The following is a 20,277-nucleotide window of genomic DNA, read 5'->3' as shown; positions in this document are numbered from 1 at the left end:
GAGATCCACGTTGAAGTCGAAGCAAAGCAAAGTTGAACTTGATCAAAAAAACCAACTATAGTAGAGTTGATAGGTACCCCGCCCCCAGTATGGTCTCGGTGTATGAAATTACCAGCCTCAAGCGCAGTAAGAGAGTGCAATTCCTAACGTAGCATTCTTCTGAGTCTATCAAAGCCCAAAAGTAAGTTTGCATTCCCTATACGAGGGAGGCATTTCCTTTTGCATCAAGATCTATTTGAAATATGAGAGCTTGGGTAATTTTTCTAGACAACCACTTGAAAGGAATCTAATTGCTAATTCTTGATTATTTGGCCAAAGGCAAGTCAAAAACAAAAACTAAGCTTAGACTATGCAATTGCCGCAGTTTGTTTGCTAAACAATGCCTGAAGCATCTCATTTCATGACGATGGTCACTGGCTCACAACAAGTGTGGCTTGAAGGGAACTGCTGCAGCTTCAAGTTGGAAACCAGTTTTGGATATACACATTAACCATTTATCCAATTGAGAAGCCACTCTAAACCCAAGAAGAGAATTGTGGTATGTTGCTAGTTGCTAGTTGCTACCCATTCTTTACTCGTTCACTTGGAATAAGTCGAATACTAGCATATTTATTCTAATTTATTATATTAGCATAAGATAACTTAATATTGGTACAAACTATTCTAGTATTTAATTTACATACTAATATAATGTGTAATAATTATATAAAATTAAAATAATAATTTAATAAATGACTAAAATACTCTTTATAATAAATAAATAAAGGGAAGAAAGAGGAGAAAAAAAAGAGTAATTGAAATAATAATTGATTAAAGTAATATATTTTTTTATCGGTAAAATAATAATTGATAATATTTGTATATTAGATGGAGGAGGAGATAAAAAGAGCAATGTATATTACTATACTAATATAAGCCTAAGTGATTGTTTACCTAAGCTTAAACTAGAATAGGCTTATTCTTATTCCACCATGAAAGGGGTTACATAAGAGTAATACCACAAATAGTAAATAACTTGATGCCTCGTGTACTTCTTCATGCTTCGAAGTAAATTCCAACCAAGAATACCAGAAAATGAGATCCATGGAAATAAAAATTGAGTTACATTATTCTAACATACCTTACATCCCAGATTTTCAAAAGGCAAACACTACCGGTAATCAAAATACACATCGAATGTGCTATAAGTCTTTCACTTGAACAAGCAACATTGAACCGTCTCACGAGACATAGTATGCAAGTAATAGGAGTAAAGGGCTAAATCATGCAGCAGACATAATACATTCAATAGCTTGCTTGCAAATTCCAGTCATTGTAGCCTCAGGGCCATATACCTGCAATGAACAGTCACAAATTATTATTTTTTCTGTAAGTGTACAGCAGAAAAACTTTGTGATATCAGCTGGTGTACAAGAAGCTAATTGAGAAGTAATCGCAATAATTGGCAGACAACCAAGATTTGAGAAATATCTCCACATCCATAAAAAGGGTCCATATTTCAGTGACAGACCATTATAGTGAAGTTGATTGATTACCTCAAGGGGAATGCCAAGCTCCACACCCAATGCTCGCATTTTTGCCAGCCCAGTCTGATAGTTTGGACCACCTCTTCTAACATATAAGTGCATTCTTGCAGCCTTTAACATGGATTCCTGATACATGAAAGGAATAACATATGAAATGCCACAAATCTATATGTACAGGTGCCAGTAAGTATATATATATTATGCATGTCCATGTGTGTGTATGTGTGTGTTTGTGTTTGTGTGAGAAAGAGAGTGCGAGAAAATGTATGATTAGTTTCTTTTTGACACTAACCTTCTCCCTTAGGGCTCGAATAATGCCATTAAAAGTTGATGCAACATCGGTAAAGTTAGCTATACCCCCTCCAATGAGAAGGGCTCTCTTTCGGCCATCAGGATCTGCAGTCGCACACTGTAGAAATACAAAGAAGCAACAATACTCAGGTAAATGAACTAATAGAGTGAAAAACTGCTTGTAAGTACAATGATGTCACGAGAATAGGAAAAGGGAATTCATGAGTGAAGTTATTACATCGAGAACAACTCTAGCATATTGAAGGACCTCTTCCTCATTTGGAGCACCACTATATTCTGCATAGTTTCCTAGTTCCGATGCATAACCCAAGTCCCCAACCTAGTAAACAAGAAAATGTTTGCACAGATATTTTCATCAGTCAGTCTTGAATGTTCATGAACATAATAAACAGTAAGCTTCATGAAGAATTGCTGCTGGATGTAATTGTATCAAAATAGCAACCTTTGATAAAATCAGGAACAAGTATATGGCATATATTTGCTAAACTTACTGTATCAGCATATATGACACTAGCACCACCACCAGCTACCATGGTCCAAATGCGCCCTTTCTTATTCAGAACTGTGAACTTCAGAGATGCACTCGTCTGGAATGAAATAGCTTAGCGTATTATATGCATGTTTCAGGCAGAACTTCTAGCATGCCATGCCACTAAATTTAATAGAGATTAGGAAAATCTCCTGGTCATTATCTAATGAGCCTTGCATAAAAAGGAGCGAAGATGTAAAAGGTAAGTGAACTCCAAAAACTTATCGTAAACATCTAGATGCATATGCGACCTGAAACTTTGACCATTTTATAAAACTGACTTAAGCAAATATGCAATTATAGCTACCTTTTCATCTAGCTCATGGATAAAGCTTTCAGTAGAACTTAGGACTCTGCCAAAAGGAAGTGGGAACTCTATGTTTCCCCACCTGCAGATTATCAAAACAATAGCCAACATTACACCTATTTCCTCAAGAGAATTGCATTTGATTCAATAGTTGGGAAAAACTCAAACATACTTCTTGAAGTTCTTGAATGCAGCAGTGTCATCCAATTCTCCTCGCATATCCAGTGGGTATGGCTCCCCATTAACCAAGGTAAATGGGTTCATCTCAAGGAAAGAGAAGTCCAAGTCTGATAAAGCGACAAATTATTACCACAACAGGAATAAGTTACAAAGGTAGTATAAAATTACTTTATTTCAGTTTTAAATGCTTAATGAAATGAAATGGCACGTTAGCGCTTAATAATTTGTCTTTCTGTATGAAATGACACTAATGACCCAATAGCTCACTAGTTGATGCCGACAAGAAAATTACTAAAAGTGGACACAACAATTTGTCTTCAAGCATACCTTGGAAAACAGAAAACACCCCTTTAATGAAGTCCTCGATCTTCCCACGCACCTGAGACCATATTTATATGTAAGTATGCTTAAGCTGAGTCATAACTTATTCTGATCATCTAACAGTGCATGTCAAGGAGGTGGATGCTTGGATACATATCCTCAGATCTTTGTTGGCAAGCCTCTGAATTGTTTGAAAACTCAAGAAAATAACAATATCACATAAAACATATAATAAAATTCACCTCCAGGGGAAGGGTTGCAATCAATGGAGCACAAGTCTCGGATACCATGGGCTTCTCGGTGGGAATAAAAATTGTCTTAACCTTGTCCCAGTTCTCCTCGATTTCAATCCCTCCGCACTCCGAGAAACTAATAGTGTAACCAAGCCTCTCCGAAACAATTGAAAGGTAGTACTCTTGGTCATGAGGTATAAAAGGCTCAATAATAAACGTGGTAATCGGTGCTTTACATCCGCCCATCTCAACCTACATTGCAACAAATTCAAGGTACAGCATATCCAATCTACATGTAACCAAAGTAGAATATGGCCCATTTTTATTCCACAGTCACCTCGACTCCAAGGCGTTCCTTGACAAACTGAGATGCCTGGCTTAGATCCAAGTTGAGCGCCACCAATCCGCTCTTTCCACGCTTGCCAAACAGCATGTCAGGTTTCACCACCAACTTCATCGACGACAGCCATGGATTCTTGTTCACCAGCTCCACGAAGTCGGTCGATTCCGTCACCTTCAGACGACCACAAACCCATTTCAATCATTCCACCGCGGAATAGAAAACCTAAAGTTTGAACTTTTAAACGGCACAAAATCCGAATCTCTAATAAAATAACAAAAATATACAGAGACATTCTTATTCCATCAAGTATTACGGAGACTAAACGACTATTACTGATCAAAATACCAATTGTACACCTAGATTAGACGGCATTATGCCCATATCACAAAAAGAACTCATTTTTCGACGAAATTAGATATAGAACAAACCCCTTGGTCTGAACTACTAAATCAAGATCTCGTCTAAATGCGGCTAAAAATGTCGATCCAGATCAAGAACGAAAGAAAACGGAGGTTTAAAATGGGGATCCACCTGGGCGGACAGGATCTGGAGGTCAATTCCGGCGATCCGCTTGAGGTGCTCCTTAAGAAGCCGCTTCGAATCGTACTCTCGGATCTTCTTCCTCGCCATTGCCTCCTCGATCCAAATCGAACTCTTCTTCTCTCCCAAGCCTCGATTCCTAGTAGCGATATGTTTTCCGTCTTTCCGAGCCTGGAGAAGATTTATACACGCACGTTGGCATCTTAGGGTTCTTCGTGCAAATTTATTAACTCAGAAATTGCCATAATTTCGTATTCATACTCCAATCTCCCAAATTTATAAATTAATCCCTAAATCCGTGCCCACGTACTTTTTTGCCCTTTGCACCTGACCATTACTCACATGAAACGAAGGTTATACATGTAAAATAAACAATAGAGGGACTAAAATATGAATACGAACTCCTAAAGGGACTAATATGCAAAAATACGGTTATAAGAGCGGATCTGGAGGTAGGTGCAGTTAGCTGAGCCATCGCTGTGATCATTCAACGCGAATCACCGACGTGGAGTAAATGAAGGGCGATGGATGGTTTCCAGCGCTGGGACCCACTTTCTCCAATCCCAAAAGAAGCTACATCATTGGCCGAAGCCGCTGTTTCCTGTTTATCGGGAGGAGGGCAGCCTCGGCATGGAGTTAGTTATGGTTTTGACGCACAAGAGAAGCGAACTCTCTCACCTACCCTTCTCGAGCTAAAATTTTCCGGGTCATAAAAATGTCTATAATTATAGTATGCATTTTAGATTCGGTGCGAGTTAAACTCGTTGACACGTGCGGCTCGATCTAAGCAATTATATATATTATTTCTTCTGATATGATCAGAGACGTCAGCTGTGTGTGATCGATGCATATCTGCATAAATTAACCTGCACCGAATACTTATATAAAAGGCACGAAACATAAAAACTAAAAACGATAAAAGAAATATTTAATATGCATAAGTTGTAGATTTGATTCGCAATTAGTTCCTATTGTCTACCCCGAATATGAGTTTAAGTGTCTTTTGTATGGGGTATGGGATGACTCGTCCTCCGTCCAACCCATTACATTCTACTGGAATAATCTAAAATACTCTTGGTGTTTTTAAATGAAATTAATGTTCTATAGGAATAAAATTAAGGTAATATTTGACTATAAACTATGAATTAATTAGAGACATCCAGTTGATATTTTTCAAGTTTATATCCTTCAACTATGAACTCCTGTCTAGATCCCAACATATCTTTATATTGTCCGACAAAATTAGCTAGATGCATGTTTCAAATTTATTACATATCCAATGTAGCTCTGCCTAATTATAGCCCTAGATGGAACTAATTATTGTGATATCATGGCATTAATAATGGCAGATAATTGTATGATTTTATTAGTATTCTCATTATTCATGGAGCAATTATTTGTTTCGTATAGCATCATATTCAACCTTTCATTAAATTTGAATCCAATTATAAGATGCCTTACATTGGAGCATATATAATTTTTGGTTAAATAATTTGGAAGAAAATTATTTCACCTCATGAACTATATTTTGTATTGCTATGCAAGTTTGAACTTTTAACCGAACTATAACTATAAATAAATATGATAATATTACTTAAATTATTTAGAAAATAACTTAGAAATTATTTCTAAACTTGTTCAGTAATGAAATATTCTTTTAATATTTTTTATATCTAATTAAATTTACTCTTAAAAAATTTAAGACTAAAAAATCACTGAGGGTAAAGTAATTTTACTTCAAACTAGGAGAACTTTTTAATATAGTAAGGAACAAAGATAAATAAGTATAAATGTACTTAAGTATAAGCATCTTTATACTAAGTATATAATTAAACAATAGCTTATCTCAATATTAGTACAGTAATACCTACTTCTTTCTCATTTTCTCTTTCATCTAATATTTTTAAATATTCTAATAACTATTTACCATTAAAAAGACACTCTAATTATTCTCTTTCATCTAATGTTTTTATATTAGTATAAAAAATTAGAATAACAATATCTATACACGTGAACTGTTAATGGGTCTGGAATCCACACACCCAAAGTGAGCCTTTTCTTTTGAGCTTATTGGATCCAATCCTTTCTGAGGAAGAAGATAGAGCGACGCCGCTAATCTTCCCGCCTTTGCTAATTTTTCTATTCTTTTGCAATTTCAACCCTTTCCTTGTAGAAAATAATAGATACGCCCACATCTCCATGATTGCATTCTTTTCTTCTCCTCTTCCGAATCAGCGGGATAAATACTCCGCTCTTCCCTCCAAATTAGGGTTTCGCTTTCTTGCAGCGAGGGCTGGAGAAACGTTATGGAAACCCTAATTCCGGAGATCTCTCGTCTCCTTAACGATACTTTAAGCCCAGATAAGACCATCCGCGCCGCCGCCACCGATGGCCTCGATCGCCTCTCCGGCCTCCTCCACTTTCCCCTCTCTCTCCTCGCCGTAGCCACAGGTTGCTTCTTTTTCTTCGAAATTTTAAAATGGTTCGTTTTTTTTTTAAAGTTGGGTTTGCTACTGCTACTTGAGTTTTAATAAGAAAAGCTGTGATCTTGATTGATCAGTTCACTCACTTAATTAGCCCTTGGTGGATGTTGCTTAATTATGTCCTTCCCTTAGTTGGGTCAGCAAAGATGCACTTTTTTTTTCTCTCTAAATTTCTTGCTCAAATGTGTTATCTTTATGTGGTTGTAGGAGGTGACAGCCAAGGGCTAAGAATTGCCGCGGCAACTTATCTGAAGAACTTCATCAGACGTCATATTGAGGAAAAACCTTTTTCTCCTGAGATTCACAAGGAGTTCCGGGACCGGCTTGTGCAGACGCTACTTCAAGTGGAGCATGCAGTTCTTAAAGTTCTAGTCGAAGCTGTATGTATCTGCTAATTGGTTCGTCTGCATGTTTATTTGAGTTTAGAGTTTCTACCTCCCAGTGCGATCTCTTGTCTATTCTAAGGTCTTAAGGTGCTAGGAAAAGGATCTGAGATTTGTCATTTGTAGATTTATCGAAAAGATGAAGTCTCTAACCAATGAAAGGAAATTTATCTCATTTTCTGGCTCCTCCCTGAAGAAGTCTAATGCTCTCAAGAACTTTAATTTTTTCCCTTCTGTAGCCAAGCAGTAGTAATTTCTTTTGGCTGGATATCTCGGGACTTTAATTGATGTGTCAACTCAAGGAGTTCCCTGGGGCCTAGTCTGATGTGGATAAAGTATTACCATCAGCTTCTCTCTTCCTTAATTGTTAAATTCATTCTTTTGTTGAAACGAGAGTGATGCTTTGTGATATCTGAAAGCCAACGATTGCTGAGTTAAAACTTTTAATCTATTTCTACTTCATACGTTCTTAGGTTTAGTGCACTCTACAATTTCTTGAATTATGTCTTGCACTCTTTGTTTTCTGGACCTCATTATTATTGTTTTGATAACCACCATGTTGATCATCTATGCTCTAGGCAAGAGGCTCCTAGATGACATCTAGGCCCACCTGCCATCCATTGTACGTCTTATATCATTCATTGTTTTTGTTGTCATGAATACCAAATGATTTTGAATTGATAAGATATTCCGTGATATATATATTTTTTAAATATTTGTAGGAATATATTTGTCTAGATTCTTTTTCTCATGTTTGCTATTCTCTTTGGCTTCTATTCAATGAAATATGGAGACGGATAATGGATACAAGTACAACACGATGCAAATACTACAATATGGCAAATCTTGAAAAACAAGGATGCGATGTGCTAAGAGATAGATGGTATTTGTGGATGTCTAAGTGTGTCTCTATAAATGAATTTTATACTTCTGTTTGTATGTATTTATATAAGAGATAATTACATCTAGACCCGCTTGAACTATTAAACTATTTTTACATAGAACCCCTAATTTATTTTTATGGCATATTTTTTCAAGATCCCTCCTTCGTTAGTAATCCATTAAAGTTTTCCTTTTAAAAAATGACATGTGATTAATTTTATTCCCTCTAGGGACTATTTTATTCTTATTTTAGGGGAAAGAAAGAGAGCAAAATTAAAAATAAAATGGTCATTTGATGTTTTTTATTAACACTGTTAGACTGTGAAGCACGGATACGGAGATACAAATATGGGGATACATAAATTCTTAAAAGTAGGATACGGATACGGCATGAATACACTAATAAATAAATGAACAATATATTTTTAATTTGTTGTCAACCAATATAACATATGGTAAAAAAAATGATTATCCCAAAAATGATAAGATAAAAGAAAAGAAACCTATAGATTTAATATCTACATGCCTAAACCTCTAGAATAATATTGTAACAGAAACTGATATGAAACTCAAAATATTAGTGAAATATTGAAACCTAATTCAACTATTAATCTACAATTAATTTGGATCTTTAAATGACTTTCAAGTTATATGTTTAATTCATTATCAAATAAACAAAGCCTTAAAGTATTACGAAGACTTAGATAATCACATATACATATAAAGTATATGTATTATATCAGCTTTTATCACAAAAAGAAAAAACGTTGGATGATCAAGAAATGTATTGAAGTCGTATCGAAAAATTAATTTTTTTTTATTTGGATACTCCTCCAGCCGTATTCGATACGTATCAGGCTGTATCGGTGTCGTATCAGTATTTGATATGTATTGGATACCGATACGGATGGGCAAACAAAGTATCGGTGCTTCATAGCCGTCAGATGGTGAGGGATTTTCTATAGTTTAGGGAGTTAAATGTATGCCCCCAAAAAAGATGGGGTCCATGTAGAAATAGGCAATAGTTTGGAAGGTTTTAATATAATTAGCCCTTTAATTAATAAATTGTTGTTATTGCATGTGATAGTATGCATCAAGAACATGCCCATCATATTCATCGAGAGTGAAGATAAGTTCAACCTACAATCATGAGTTGATTGCAGTATAAAATCCTAATATGAATCTTTTTAAAATTCATTTTCTAATTCCACACAAAATAACATCTAGAGTTGATATATATTACAAGAGAACCTTCCCAAGTGTGTGTGTGTGTAATATTTGAACTCTCAAAAGTATCAAATAAGTATTCTAGAAGTATCTAAGCTTTATTCAATTATGTTCATTTTTGAAGAATCAGATATCCTAAGCAATGCTCTTCCGTATTCATGAAACATCCAATGAGTAGTATAGAAGTATTCGTGCTTGATAGAGTGCAACCAAGAAGGTCTACTTCTCTGCACACCCACTGTCATTATAACTTCTATAGGATGCCCAATCCAATTTTTTATTGGCCCGGATCTTTGGAGTAGTCTTATATTTGAGTTGTGTTCTAGTTTACCCCATATTGTTTGAAAAAGTCTGGATGTTATCTTTCACTAGCAAGCTTGTTAAATTATTAACTTTGATTTCTGCTGGTGGTTTGCAGTTGCGTCTGATCATCGTCAAGGATTTTGTGAAGGAGAACTCATGGCCTGAACTTGTACCACAGTTAAAATTAGTCATTCAACATAGCAATTTTATTAGTCAGAGTGATTCTCAATGGAATACCATTAATGCACTTACAGTACTTCAAACAATCATCAGGCCTTTCCAGGTACTTTCTATGTACTTCAAATTGGCAAAAATATGGTGAACTTGTTGATTTGTTATAACTTGTTTTTTTCACAATGAATTAATTTTCTTTCTGTATCTGATCTTGATTGAAGCGTGAGATACTCTGATTTTGCATATGGGTTAATGCAACTTCATTCTAGATTAAAGAAAACAGAATGCTGGTTGTGGGAATTTTGAAATGCAGGTTTTGAGCTATAATATTGCTATCTTGTGGGTGTTTATATACAAAATTTTGTTTCTTGTATTTATTGACAGTAAACTCTCTTCCCCATTCTTCCGGCATCCTCCTATGATATTAATTCTTTTAAATGTTTTAGCAGCTTAGTTGTCAGAAATAGTTTTATTCTCTTATATTGATATTAATTGAATGTGAGCAAATAATATGGCTTGTTTGTTGAGGTTCTTCGATTACTGTGTTTGATGATTCTGTTATTTTACAGTACTTTCTGAATCCAAAAGTTCCAAAGGAACCTGTACCAACACAATTGGAGCTAATATCAGTAGACATTCTTGTACCTCTGCAAGCCACATTCCGTCGCTTTGTCGATGAGGTACTGCGTTGTTTAATCTCTCTATATTTATTTCTCATTGTCTTGATTTATTGTCGATAAAATTGTGTCTTCTTCAATAGGTTCTTTCGTTTCAAGACAGGATGCTAGTGGATTATGAGCAAATCCTTCTTATCATATGCAAGTGCATGTACTTTGCCGTGAGTTATTCATTCTGTTTTTTCTTAAATTCTTTTTTGTTCCTTTATTATGTCTCGATGGAGGTTTGAGAACTGAGTACTTGCCAGGGCTATCATTTGTAGCATGCTCTTTAGGGAATAATATTGGTCATTGACTTATAAAAGCATGCTAGATATTTAGTGTTTCTGTATTTGGTTTTTCCCCCCCTTCCCCTAGAATCAACTATAATTTCCTAGCCCCTGTAGTGCAGTAGCTAACTCTGTTTATGTTCTGTGCTTGTCTTTTTTTATTCAACCTTTCTCTATTTCTGCTTTTTCTTCGTGAAAGTTTACTATGGGTGTAATTGTGTAGGTGAGATCGTACATGCCATCTGCATTGCGCCAGATTTTCCCGTTGTTTTGTCATGATTTGTTTCGGGTATTGTATTCATTGAATTTAGATGGTACTTGCCCCGAAAATGGGTACCAGATGAGGCTAAAGACTGCAAAGAGAGGTTTAATCATGTTTTGCACCTTGGTCACTCGTCACAGAAAGCAAGCTGACAAGTAATGTATTGCTTTTCCACTTTCCTTTATTAAGCATCGTTAATTTACCTTATATTCTCTGATTCTCTCTCAGGCTGATGCCAAGCATCATTGATTGTGCTCTCAAGATAGCAAAACAAAGTTCCAATATGAGTGTAAGTTTTGTACAATGTCATATACTTGCAATGAGCTCCCTGATATATAACTGCACTGGTAAATAATTTTCCTCTTTCCTTTTCTGTAAGCACACATCATGTGATGACCTGTCTACTGTCTGTTTTAATCTGCAGAAGTTGATATATGAAACCATATGATATTTATAATGAATTGATGGAAATATTTCTCTGAAGCTTTTTAATGGTAACATAAGGTGACTTCAGGGGCACATGTAGTGCACATGACTAGAGGGAGGGTGAGGAGTATATTGGTGCATGGAAAAGATATGTTTCGGGGAGGGGATTCACATTTATGTCTTTTCAAATTCCATTGAGCTATTATATGTTATCAATGGTCAGAATTACAGGCGTCTATATAAGAGGTACTAATAAAGGAAGAGCATTACAGCTGGGATGTCTTACAAAATTTATATTTGCCATACGTTTAAATATACTTAGAAACTTGGCATTTATCACCACTTCACAAATTTAAGGGAGAGAAAAGATGACAGGATTTCATGGTCAATGTAGCTAGGGGTGCCTGTTCTATATTTAATATCTTGTTGTCACTGTGTCCTTGTTCACATATATGGTCATAAAGTTCAGATACACATTACAAGCTTATGCAAACATACATAAACTCAAACAATGGTATACACTGTGTTCCTTTTATGTTAAACTTGCTTTAGTGCTTTTAATCATCTGCTATTTGCTTCTTTGAGATCTGACTTTTAAGGCTTTCATGCTCTACAGAAGCTTGATTCTCTGTCAGAGCGGATTATTTCTTTGGCATTTGATGTGATTTCACATGTCCTGGAAACTGGCCCTGTAAGTTCGTCTTTAATTCTTGACTTTGATTGGCTTTTTACATCAGTCGTATTTTCTGTTTTATGGTTTCCATAGTAGTGCAGTCTTGAGCTGGTGATTCCTGCTAAGTGCTAACCTTCTTTAGAAGATAATAAGAATGAAGCTGCAAGCCTGCAACATTATTTTGCTTCTTCTTTGTAACAGTCCTCACTCCAGTTGAATTTCCACAAGACTTTGGCTATGACGTATCATGCTTATTCATTATAAATGCAAATTGCTATATTTAGGAAGATAATAAAACAATGATTATATCTACTATAAAAAATTGATTTTAATAGACCTTTCCTTTGCCTAGTTAAGAATAAAAAACATTTTACTATCTACTCTCTGTGTACTACTCCAAATTTAGAAACTTTTTAACTTAAATATTTCTTTTCCCTGTGCTGAAGTATATGTTCTTTGTTGCAGGGATGGAGACTTGTTTCATCCCATTTTTCTTCTCTTTTGGACTCAGCTATTTTCCCGGCATTAGTATTGAATGAGAAGGTGTGTTCATTTTCAATTTTACAGTGATTACCCACCGTCATTCTGTATTCTCTAGCATTAAGAACTGTAGTCACCATTGCCTCCATGGAGGTTTGGCTAGAGTAGAATATAATGTTTCAGGCTTGTGGTTCTTCTGAAAATGTATTATGTAGTCTATTATAACCATCATTAAGTTTTTTTGTTAATGACTCGCCACTGCATATTGATTGGTCCTGCACTTTACAATGTTCAGCTGCAGTATAGAACACAAACTTCCATATACACTTAAAGATGCAACATGATTACCTGAACAATTGTTGAGTTTTCTAGCATAGTCCCCTTAGAAAGGATTCCTAGCTATTAACTAGAAATTCACATCTCTTCACATTGGTGTTTGGAATTTTGAGAGGTCTAGAATACTATCTGCACCTTAAACTATAACCTCTTAAGTTTGATGTTCTCATATATGGTAAATTCAACAATAACCAATCCTTTAGTCCCATCTAATTCACGCTGGCTCTTGTACATGATTAATTACCTGCAAATAGTTTCAACTCTGTACCGATTAACAAAATAATACCTTTTGGGTTTTGTCATAAAATGGGCATAATAATCTTAGTAGCTGATTTATTCAATTACTTTTCCAATATCAAATGGAAGGTAACATCACCTAAAGAATATTGCTCTTCTGCATGAACTTTCTTTAGATAGACAGATGAAATTTGGGTATATGATCCTAATAAACACCTTCAAGCATGTAATAATTTTCTTTGCTCTTGACAATTGATCAATACTTCACATTGTGGAATATTCCTTCTCAATGCTGCAGAATTACTGGAGAAAATGAGTACTAATAATCTCACAGAAGAGACTGATCCAAGATTTATTCTCTTTTTCTTGGAATGTCGATTTATACATTGCAATATTGCATTTCAGTCTTTAAATAATGTATGGAAATATATTTTACTTGTTGTTATCCAAACAACTAGCTGATTTTAGTTCGCATATTAAGTTCTACTTGTGCAATGCTTTGTGAATGAGAATATCCTTTTCAAGTAAAACTTTTTTAAAGATAGTCAGGACCTCCCTTTTGATGTATTCACTTGTCCTGATCCTGAATTTTCCTTTTATGAAGGATATAGCAGAATGGGAAGAAGATACTGATGAGTACATAAGGAAGAATCTCCCCTCTGATATTGTATAGTTACTTATCTTTCTTCATATCCTTCTATATGTTCCTCACCAATATGCTTTCTTATGAGGTTCATTCTTTTCCACTGCAGGATGAAGTTTCAGGATGGGCTGCAGATTTATTTACAGCAAGGAGAAGTGCTATCAATTTGCTTGGTGTAATTGCAATGTCAAAGGTCATAGTTTTACTTAATTAACTTATACTGCAGAGTTACTACTCTAGATACTAGATTGTGCAAACCTAACCACAAATTTTATCAGTATTTCTGGCCCTACCAAAATTGAATGACTGTTTCATCCATTCTATGGATAGTGTTCGTTCTCACATTTTCTGAATATTTTTGTGTTTTGTCAAGGGTGTGTTTTAGTTGATAAGAAGTGGAGGAAGAAAGTGGCTCTGAGAAGTGAAAGTTTCTAGAGAAGTGGGTAATTAGCAATTAGTGGTCACATGCAATATATACAATTTTTGGAAGTGCTATTCTCTCCTTTAAAAGAGGATTAAAAGAAGAAGCTGAATGATCCAAAATCAGGAAAGTTAGGTGGTTTTGAGGAAGTAGAGAAAACTCACTTCTCAATCCACTTCCTACATCCAAACAGAAAAAAGTGCCTCACTTCTAGAAAGTCATCATTTCTCATTTGTACTTCCAATCAACCAAGTCACGTCTCATTCATATTTCCTGTCAACCAAACACAACATATGTTTTAGTATGCCTGTTGTCAAAACCTGCAAGAGATATAAAGACCGAGCATTTCTCTTCATTATATGAGAAACTGAGTTGGAATATTTTTGATATGATAGCTAGTTAGGATATCCTAACAGCTAATAGTTCAGACCTGTTTTATACTATTTTTGTGGTTAAGATGCTGATTAGTCTTTGTGAAACTTGGTATATACATGTCATTTTGTGAACCCACCGGAAAACAATGTTCAGATTGGATCTGATCGTTTATAGATATATATTACATGTTTTGTTGTACTTAATCTAATTTTGTGCTTTCAGGGTCCTCCTGTTGTATCCGCAGCTTCTAAACGTAAGAAAAATGATAAAAGTAAAGGAAAACAACTGCAGAGCTCCATTGGGGAATTGTTGGTTGTACCATTCTTGTCCAAGTTCCCTATGCCATCTGATGGGGAAGAGACGTCATCTAAAACAGTGCATGAGTAAGTTGGTTTGGGGATCAGAAAATATAGATATAGATTGGCATGATCTCTCTTTCTTCTTCTTTTTATTGCATCCAGTACCTTTCTCTACTCAAACATCATGTAAATCTGTTATTGTTTGTTATCCTTCCTGCTCAGTCATATTAGTTTTTGTCGTACTATTCTGGCAGTTATTATGCTGTTTTAATGGCATATGGAGGTCTCCAAGATGTAAGATGATGCAATTCTTGTACCTAGTCTACATTATTTGAAGTATGTTCTTTTAAGCTAGGAGTGGTAATGGAACTTTATTATTTCTCCCCCATCTTTGCAGTTCTTGAGAGAGAGAGCTTCAGATTATACATCTACTCTAGTTTTGAGTCGGGTTCTTCCATTATATTCATTAGGTCGACCTATTCCCTATCTGGTTGCCACAGCAAACTGGATACTTGGAGAGCTAGTGTCCTGCCTACCGCAGGTACTTCTTGTTCATTGTAGTGTTATGATTATACTGATGGAGTTGTCGTAGTATTAGAGCTGGGGTATGTTGAATAATTTCATTGTCACACGTACTGACACTTATCGTTCATGGAATTTTTGCCTGCATCGTTTTTCTAAATTAAGTTTAATTCTTTTGTAGGCCATGAGTGAAGATATTTATCACTCATTAATGAATGCATTGACCATGCCAGACAACGAAGACGCCAATTGCTATCCTGTTCGTGCTTCAGCTGCTGGAGCGATTGCTGAGCTCCTGGAGGTAAAATGAAAATGAATTTGGCTAATTGATGAAAATATGTTGTTCAACAGAAAAGAAATATTTTCTATTTCTTTTTTCAGAATGGTTTCGCTCCACCTGATTGGCTCCTGCTCTTGCAAGTCCTTCTTAATAGGATAGGGAAGGGAGATGCGAATGAGTCTGCTCTTCTATTTCAACTTTTTGGCACTATAGTTGAGTCAGGACAAGGGAAAGTTGCAGTTCATATTCCTGTAATCATGTCCAGTATTGCTGGTGCTGTTTTAAAGCAACTTCCTCCCACCCCGGAGCCATGGCCTCAGGTATCGAAGTGCTTTGATCGAGTTTGCTTTTTCATGCTCCCAACCTTATCCGAAGGACAAACTCTTTGGCACTTTTATATGTGAATTATACACCATTCATTTCTTTTTTATTGTTTTATTGCTTTTCCTAATGTTGACTGTGGACTATTTGCTAGGCCCATTAATGTTCATAGAAAGAGGCAGGTCCACATGCACATGTTAACATTTGCTTTTGCAGCCCACTTTGCTATTATGTAGCTACGATTTGCAGTTCCCATAACTAGCATAATTTGTTTGAGAGAAGTTTGTTCGAAGAACAGCAAGAACGTTTAAGAGCAAGTGAGAGGCATATTCTATTCAGAATAACATAAACAAACATCATAAACAAGTGTTTAGGTATCTCTTATCAACTGATCACCTGCATTGCATTGGTCTCCATTGACATTGGGTTGCATGGTATGAGAGCATGGCATTGCAAGCATGTGCCACTACCATGCAATGCATATGTTGCCAGCTAATGACATGATATGAAACGTCATTTACTGTAGTAATTCTTGTCAGTATCCGTATTATGTAGTCTTTGATGCACAATGGTGTCAGACATTATTGTATGTTACCAACTTGTGCTAAAATTTGCAGATCAAGACCTTGTTGATCAGTTGGTACTGATTAGATTAGAAACTCTATCATAGGCTGTCAGTTGCAACAAGAGCCAACCTGCAAATTTGTGATATCAATTAAGTTTATTACAGATTTACTGCGCTTTTAGGTTCATGTCAGACCCTGCATATTTATCAGTTTGTAACACGTGTATCTTTGTCAATCTCAAAATATGGGTAAGAGATTGTTAGGAACAAAACTGAGAACCACTAATTAAGGTGGCCTTGTATAGTTATATTATCTATTTCTACTACTCACTGTTTTTGAAAACTATAATTTGTGTCTTTTTCTTTGGTTCTGATCAGTTTTTAACACAAATAAACTAAACAATTTAGGTCGTTGAGCAAGGTTTTGCTGCATTAGCAGCAATGGTTCATGCATGGGAGGATTCTATGCCAGATGAAACCAAACATCAAGAAAGCAGTAAATGGCAATCTGGCCAGGCTGAAATTGCTAGGGTTCTATCAAGGTTATTACAGCAGGCATGGCTGGTTCCCATGGAAGCAACGGTATGTATATTTGATTTTTTGCTTTCCATTGAATTTCAACTATTTCCATACATTGAATAATTGAAGAAGCCTGCTTTACTTTTGTCATTTGAAGTTCATATGTTCATGTAATGTGAGATTTATGAAGACAGAATTTGTGTTACATTTGTGATCTTTTTTCCTTTATTTACCTGAAATGTCTGAGTATTCCTCCCTTTCCTGACTTGGATTAGGGGTTGGCAGCTTCTACATTACCATCTCCGTCGTGTGTAAATGATGCTTCTGTGTTACTAGGAGCTCTCATGCGGTTTGCTACTACAATTGATGAAATTGCAGATTTAAAAATCACAGAGTTAGTAGCTGTTTGGTCTGGCCTTGTTGCAGATTGGCATGCTTGGGAAGAGATGGAGGACCAGGCAATTTTCAATTCCATTCAAGAAGTCATCAATTTTCATAGAAGATTTGACTTTAATGGTTTCTTTTTGAGGAGGAAGAATACTTGCATTTCAACTGGTTCTATAATTGAAAACATTTCTTCTTTTATTACTGAAGCCATTGCTGCATACCCATCTGCAACTTGGAGAGCATGTTTATGTGTTCATGCTTTATTGCATATCCCACGGTTCTCAAATGAAACTAAAGATGTGAAACAGATGATAGCACTTCGGTTTGCTCATACAGCTTTTTCTCGTTTTAAGGATGTATCGAAGAAACCTATTGGATTGTGGAAGCCTCTTTTACTTGTTATCTCGTCATGCTATATTTCTTATCCTGAAGATGTGGAGAAAGTTCTAGAGAATGATGAACCCAATGGTTTCACAATTTGGGCATCTAGTTTGGCACAGATCTCAAGTAGCTCATTTGAATTTGGTCTATCATCTGAGTCCGAGATCAAATTGGCTGGTAAACTTCCTTAAGTATACATCTTCTGGCAAAGAATTTTTTTAATACATCTTCTGGCAAAGAAATTTTTTTTTTCTTTTCTTTCTGATTTCAGTTGTGTTCTTTCTTCTGGGAGTTATGATCTGTCTTACACTCCTATGCTGTGGTGTTTGCAGTAATTACGCTAGAAAAAGTTGTTGAGCGGCTGTTGGGCCTTCAAGATAACTGTAGTAAGTATATGCGAGATTGCTTTGTGTCATTGATGGAAGCTTGCATACATCTGAGAGAAGTTCAAGAGGATGGAGAGGAGGATGATACACAAGACATAGATGATGAAGCTTCAGAAGATGCTACTGATGATGACGATTATGATGATGAGGTAAGAAATTGCTTGATCTTGTCATGGATGTGTAATAGACTCACAGATATAGCTGTCATCCAGCATAATGGCAGACCACATTATAGGGTTTACGTGTTTTCTTTCATGTACACCATCTACGATGAATAAGCTAGAGAAAATTTAATGTATATCTCTGAACTCATTTTCTAAGCAGGATTCGGAAGATGATGTTCGTGAAGAGACCGAAGAAGAATTCTTGGAGAGATACGCGACAGCAGCTGATGGGTTGAGTGAGATAGTTGAGGAAGGAGATGTAGAAGATGAAGTAGAAGATCTTGAATTGGGTAAGTCCTTTAGTATTGTTTTGTTGAACTTTGTTAGGAAATGAAACTTCTCAGCACTCTATTATGCTCAATAGATTCTTAAAGATTTTATACTTGATCCTTTTCTTCTACCCATTTCTGGTGTCATTTCAACTTTTCTTTCATCCTTGGAATTGGGCTAGAAACATTTTGTTACTATTTCTTTGAGAAAAGTTCTAACATTTGTCTAGTCATTGGTTGTCTCTGGATTGTAAAATATTGTTTTGAGGTAGAGAGAGATCACTCTTTTCATCTTTGATGATCTTTTGTGGATCCTGAGGCACATTCAATTGCTACTAAAGTGTTAGATCTTTTTCCATATATATAACATAATTTTGAAATCTAGCCCTATATGTGTGTGTGTGTATATATATATTTTTTTTTTTCATTTTTTTTTTCATAAGGCAAGTGAGTATACACTAATCAAAGAAATTGCTGGTATCAACGGCAACTGTTTTAGTTCCACATCCATTGAAGCATTCAGAAGGTTGGTATCTTAAGAAAACTCTTTGGAGCATTGCTATCACACACACGCACATAGATATGTCAGGTTTATTAGGAGAAACTGCATTTGATTAACCGTTGCTGTGCGACACCTATTGGTGAGAGCGGTTCTGCTAATGATTTATAAGCATCTTAAATAAATTGGTACTAATCTTGTATGCAGGTTCCTTCGATGAGGTTGACATACAAAAGATTGTGCTCTCACTAATTGAGTCTCACCACCATGTCCTCACACACGGTCAAGCATTATCACCCACTCTGATTCAAGGAATCCTGAACAAGTTTCCTGAATATGAGAATTTTTTTCCTATTTATTCTTGAGAACTGTTGCTGGATAATTTGGTAAAGGCCAGATCTTGGCAACTCCAGATGAAATCTATTCTTTTGTCTTTTTCATTCTCTCTCTCTTTTTCTTGTCTCTTATTGAGGCTGTAAACTATAAATCCCGTTTGTTGTGTGAGATTAGTTTACGCTAATTAATTGATTATTCTGTCAAATTCTTTTCTCCGCTCTGCTTGAAATTCTCAGAACTTTATTTTGTGCTTGTCTTTTGGTTTTCTTTGCCTCTTTTGAATGAATATAAATTTGGTTGTGGCTTCTAAATTGATAGCTTGACGAGCGTGACTGATAGTAGGAAGGTCAAGTTTCCTGCCGACCAGCCGAAAGAATCTGCATATATCCTATTAAAATATTGGGTTGCAAGTTCATTGTCTATATATATATATATATATAGTTTGACTTCCTATTCATCTTTTGATATATTCAGCACTTGGGATTGTGAAGATCTGCCAGTCTTAAGCTCTTGCATGCCAATGATAGATAGGAGTAGCTCTCCGGCAGTTCAGGGTAATTAACAAAGTAAAGCAACTCACGGTATTTATTAAGTCATTATTGGAATTTGTAGATTGTTTGTGACTTGGTAAAATGCAACATATTTATGTTACAAAGTCGATACAGAGGCCATCAACCATAATCTTCTTTTACTTGTAGAACTTTGTTATCTTCAGATGGAGAAATGAAGGATAGAAAAAGGTATCGTAGTTAGGTGTGCATTTGCAGCCGGTTCAGAATTGTTTGTTTTGTGCCAGATCTGTTAAAA

General features: G+C 35.7%; 2 protein-coding genes across 3 annotated transcripts; one reads left to right on the top strand and one right to left on the bottom strand.

The window, feature by feature from the left end:
- Positions 1-1,065: 1,065 nt before the first annotated feature.
- On the bottom strand, positions 1,066-4,536 carry LOC140798630 (ATP-citrate synthase alpha chain protein 2-like). Its single transcript, XM_073152569.1, has 11 exons — positions 4,283-4,536; positions 3,746-3,922; positions 3,418-3,660; positions 3,182-3,233; positions 2,847-2,961; positions 2,675-2,756; positions 2,330-2,425; positions 2,056-2,157; positions 1,819-1,935; positions 1,536-1,652; positions 1,066-1,334 (listed from the first exon to the last, which is right to left on the bottom strand). Exons 1-11 carry the CDS (start codon positions 4,379-4,381, stop codon positions 1,263-1,265), a joined length of 1,272 nt encoding a protein of 423 aa, XP_073008670.1. The 5' UTR covers positions 4,382-4,536; the 3' UTR covers positions 1,066-1,262.
- Positions 4,537-6,497: 1,961 nt separating this feature from the next.
- LOC140799245 (uncharacterized) lies at positions 6,498-19,675 on the top strand. 2 transcript variants are annotated; one of them, XM_073153458.1, is made up of 21 exons: positions 6,498-6,742; positions 6,982-7,154; positions 9,685-9,852; positions 10,313-10,423; positions 10,504-10,581; positions 10,913-11,106; positions 11,180-11,240; positions 11,994-12,068; positions 12,516-12,593; positions 13,708-13,770; positions 13,856-13,939; positions 14,765-14,925; positions 15,096-15,135; positions 15,239-15,382; positions 15,545-15,664; positions 15,745-15,963; positions 16,938-17,111; positions 17,324-17,993; positions 18,149-18,351; positions 18,527-18,656; positions 19,342-19,675. In XM_073153458.1, the coding sequence occupies exons 1-21, from the start codon at positions 6,598-6,600 to the stop codon at positions 19,497-19,499; spliced, it is 3,249 nt and encodes a 1,082-aa protein (XP_073009559.1). In that variant the 5' UTR covers positions 6,498-6,597; the 3' UTR covers positions 19,500-19,675. The 2 variants fall into 2 exon arrangements, with proteins under 2 accessions (XP_073009559.1, XP_073009560.1); XM_073153459.1 differs by lacking the exon at positions 6,498-6,742 and having other exon boundaries at positions 7,054-7,172.
- Positions 19,676-20,277: the final 602 nt, after the last annotated feature.

Source organism: Typha latifolia, chromosome 12 (genome assembly GCF_019914945.1).
Source record: "Typha latifolia isolate L0001 chromosome 12, TyphaL0001v2, whole genome shotgun sequence".
Lineage (NCBI taxonomy): Eukaryota > Viridiplantae > Streptophyta > Magnoliopsida > Poales > Typhaceae > Typha > Typha latifolia.
The sequence above is the reverse complement of the archived record's forward strand: the minus strand, read 5'-3'. Positions and strand labels throughout refer to the sequence as shown.